The sequence below is a fragment of the Telmatherina bonti genome (genome assembly GCF_933228915.1).
Source record: "Telmatherina bonti genome assembly, chromosome: 5".
NCBI lineage: Eukaryota > Metazoa > Chordata > Actinopteri > Atheriniformes > Telmatherinidae > Telmatherina > Telmatherina bonti.
In genome coordinates this window covers 15,589,464-15,592,131 of record NC_136623.1, presented here as the reverse complement: position 1 = coordinate 15,592,131, position 2,668 = coordinate 15,589,464, and the positions used below count along the sequence as shown (strand labels likewise).

General features: G+C 36.9%; 1 protein-coding gene across 1 annotated transcript in view; it reads left to right on the top strand.

Annotated features, from left to right (window-relative positions):
• Window positions 1-2,238, top strand: part of utp11 (UTP11 small subunit processome component) — a 2,895-nt gene extending 657 nt beyond the window's left edge. The window contains exons 4-8 of the mRNA XM_079241262.1: window positions 19-138; window positions 1,442-1,535; window positions 1,641-1,771; window positions 1,921-2,031; window positions 2,129-2,238. Coding sequence (XP_079097388.1) covers window positions 19-138; window positions 1,442-1,535; window positions 1,641-1,771; window positions 1,921-2,031; window positions 2,129-2,212 — 540 coding nt within the window. The 3' untranslated portion in view covers window positions 2,213-2,238. The remainder of the gene's footprint in view (window positions 1-18; window positions 139-1,441; window positions 1,536-1,640; window positions 1,772-1,920; window positions 2,032-2,128) is intronic.
• The last annotated feature ends 430 nt before the right edge of the window (window positions 2,239-2,668 follow it).

Genomic DNA, 2,668 nt, shown 5'->3' with positions numbered 1-2,668 from the left:
TTTCTGACATGTTGACAGGATGGAGTTCACGTGATGAAAAAAGCTGAAGAGGAGTCTGTGATGACAGAGGAGCAGAAGAAAATGATGAGGACGCAGGATATCAAATATGTGGAGATGAAAAGGGTTGCAGAGGCAAAGGTGTGTTCAATGTCCCCTGGACTTATATAATGCATTAAATAAAATAGCCTTTTTTATTTTGACATCATAGATCATTCATTCTTCAGCAGAGGTGTTTTCCAAAACTACCACTAATAATCCTGTGCAATTTTCTCAGAATGATCTCATACTGCAAAGTAAATAAATAAATAAACTTTGTTTTATGCTTAGATTGGCAAAATCCGCTTCTGCATTATCATACTCTGCAATGCTGTGTTCACAATTGGGCAGATCTAAATAAAACTGGCATATTATTTTCATGTAAGACCAATTCCTTAACTGACATCGTCTGTATTAATAACAGGGTCTCTGCTATGACCCCTTTTTTGGATGTTTTCCCCTAGTTCAAATGAGAATATTTGCCTTTAAAAAAAACAAAAAAAAAACACTGGGACAAGATCTTGTGCTGAAGCTGGTGGGTCCTGTGACCACTGATAAAACTGTGAGATGGCTCAAATAGAGGTGCCTCTACTAACAAAATCAGTTTAATTACAGAAAGTGTGATAAACAGTGTTTATCTTTTGGTATCTAATTACTATTAAAATAACTTGTTTTTATTTTTCTCTTAGAATTAACCATTTTTATTTACTTGCTTGTGGGTTTGTGTACATGGCAGTTGTCATCATTGTACAACCATTTTTATTATGGCGCCTCTTAACTCTGTAAAGTGAGAATTCCCAGAGCTTTAAAATGGCAGAAGTGGCTTTGTTTGATAGGTGTATAAGATGGGTAGCACCTTAAAAGCCAGTTAGAAGAAGACATAATTTTTAAGTCATAAAATGTTGTGCAGTCATTGCTGCACTTGAAGCCACTGGATCCACTTGCAGATGGTTATTGGAAGAATTTTGGCCTCAGATGGCCACCATCCACTGTGCTTGGCATTTTAGGTAATTTCTCAGCCCATGTGTACCACTAGATGTCAGTCTCTCATTTTAAAAATGATTTATTTTTTACAGAAAAGCCACAATAACAGATTATAAAAACACTGACTTGTTTTACTTAAAGTAAAAATGGATTCATCAACTAGTAAAGAAACCAACAACTTTGACAAAGCACCGTTGTCACAAGCCATACTCACAACAAAAGTAGGGCATATTGTTGGTCTGAATGCTATAAAAGTGAGTTGTAATTTTGTTGTTGTTGCACACAAGATAATTCCACATGCACACTGAGCTGTTTGTAGTAATGTATTTGACACTGTGCTTGAGAACCACAAGCACAGAGATTATTCTCTCCATTGTCTTCAGTGTCTCCTGTTACATCCTTTCTGAAAATGTGCTTCCAGAAAATTGAGAGACTAAAAGGAGAGCTTCATCTTCTGGATGCAGAAAGTAAACAGAAAAACAAGCATACCTTCTTTGTGGATTCCAAGAAGGAAGGTAAATGCAAAAAAAGTTGTCAGTGCTTAAAAATATATAATTCCTTTGATCAAATCTAGAAATTGAAGTTGTTTTTTTTTAAAAAATAACCGTATGTGCCTTCAGTTCAGACATTTAACCTGGTGAGCCACCTTGACACCGTTCCAGAGCTGGTGGACAGAGTGTTCAACAGACCAACTCTGAAAATACTGGAGACTAAGAGCATCCAGGGAACAGTTGACTCTCGCAGTGTGAAGGTCTGTGATATTTCTTTAGTGTTGATTGTAAATAATTAAAATAAGCCCTCAAAATTAAAATTCTAGGAAGTTAATTGTGAATGAATACTAATGTATGACTCGCTTCAACCCACTGATGGCAATGTCATGTCTTTATTTTGTATAAGTAGAAGTTGAACAGACAAAGAAAGCATCAGTATAAGATTCTTTCCCAGAGAATCGACAGAGAAAAGAAAATGTTTGTCATCAGCCAGAAAATTCAGACCCGGAAGGACCTGCAGGTGAGAATCCTTAGACATGAGAAGTGTTTCTTTTGTTTTTTTGTTGTGACTGTCTGCAACTTTCTTTCTTCTTTTTCAACGATTCTTCATTTTCCAGGATAAGAGTAAGAAGTTGAAGGTGAAAAAGGAAACAAGAAATGCTGCAGCTATCTACAAGTTTGAGGCCAAGAGGAAACGTTGAGAAAAGACAATCTGGCAAATGGAGAGGGGTGGAGTGGAGGGCTTTGGGGGGGATCATTGTGAACGATGTGATGGCTGCAACATAATGGACATGTGTCAAATTGAACTACATAGCTTTCGTTTAAGCAGAAACAGGATGATTATTCTTCAATGCAGTTTTGTACATATTTATGACATTTTAGTTCCTAATAAATAAAGAAAAGACAAACCTTGATGTGTTTTCTTGTCATGGATTTAACTTGTGTTTAACAACTTTTTGGAACAGATTTTTAGACTGCATGTGTGGGGGGCTGGACACTGGGAAGGTTTACTGGACGGAATTTGAACTACAGGCAGGGTGTTATAGTTTACATCACCACTAGGGGGCATTAGTATTCTTTAACAGCAGTTTCACTTTTCACTCATTTGTTCAGTCTTTCAGAACTGCTGGTCAGGGAAGGAGGAACCAGGGTGTTGG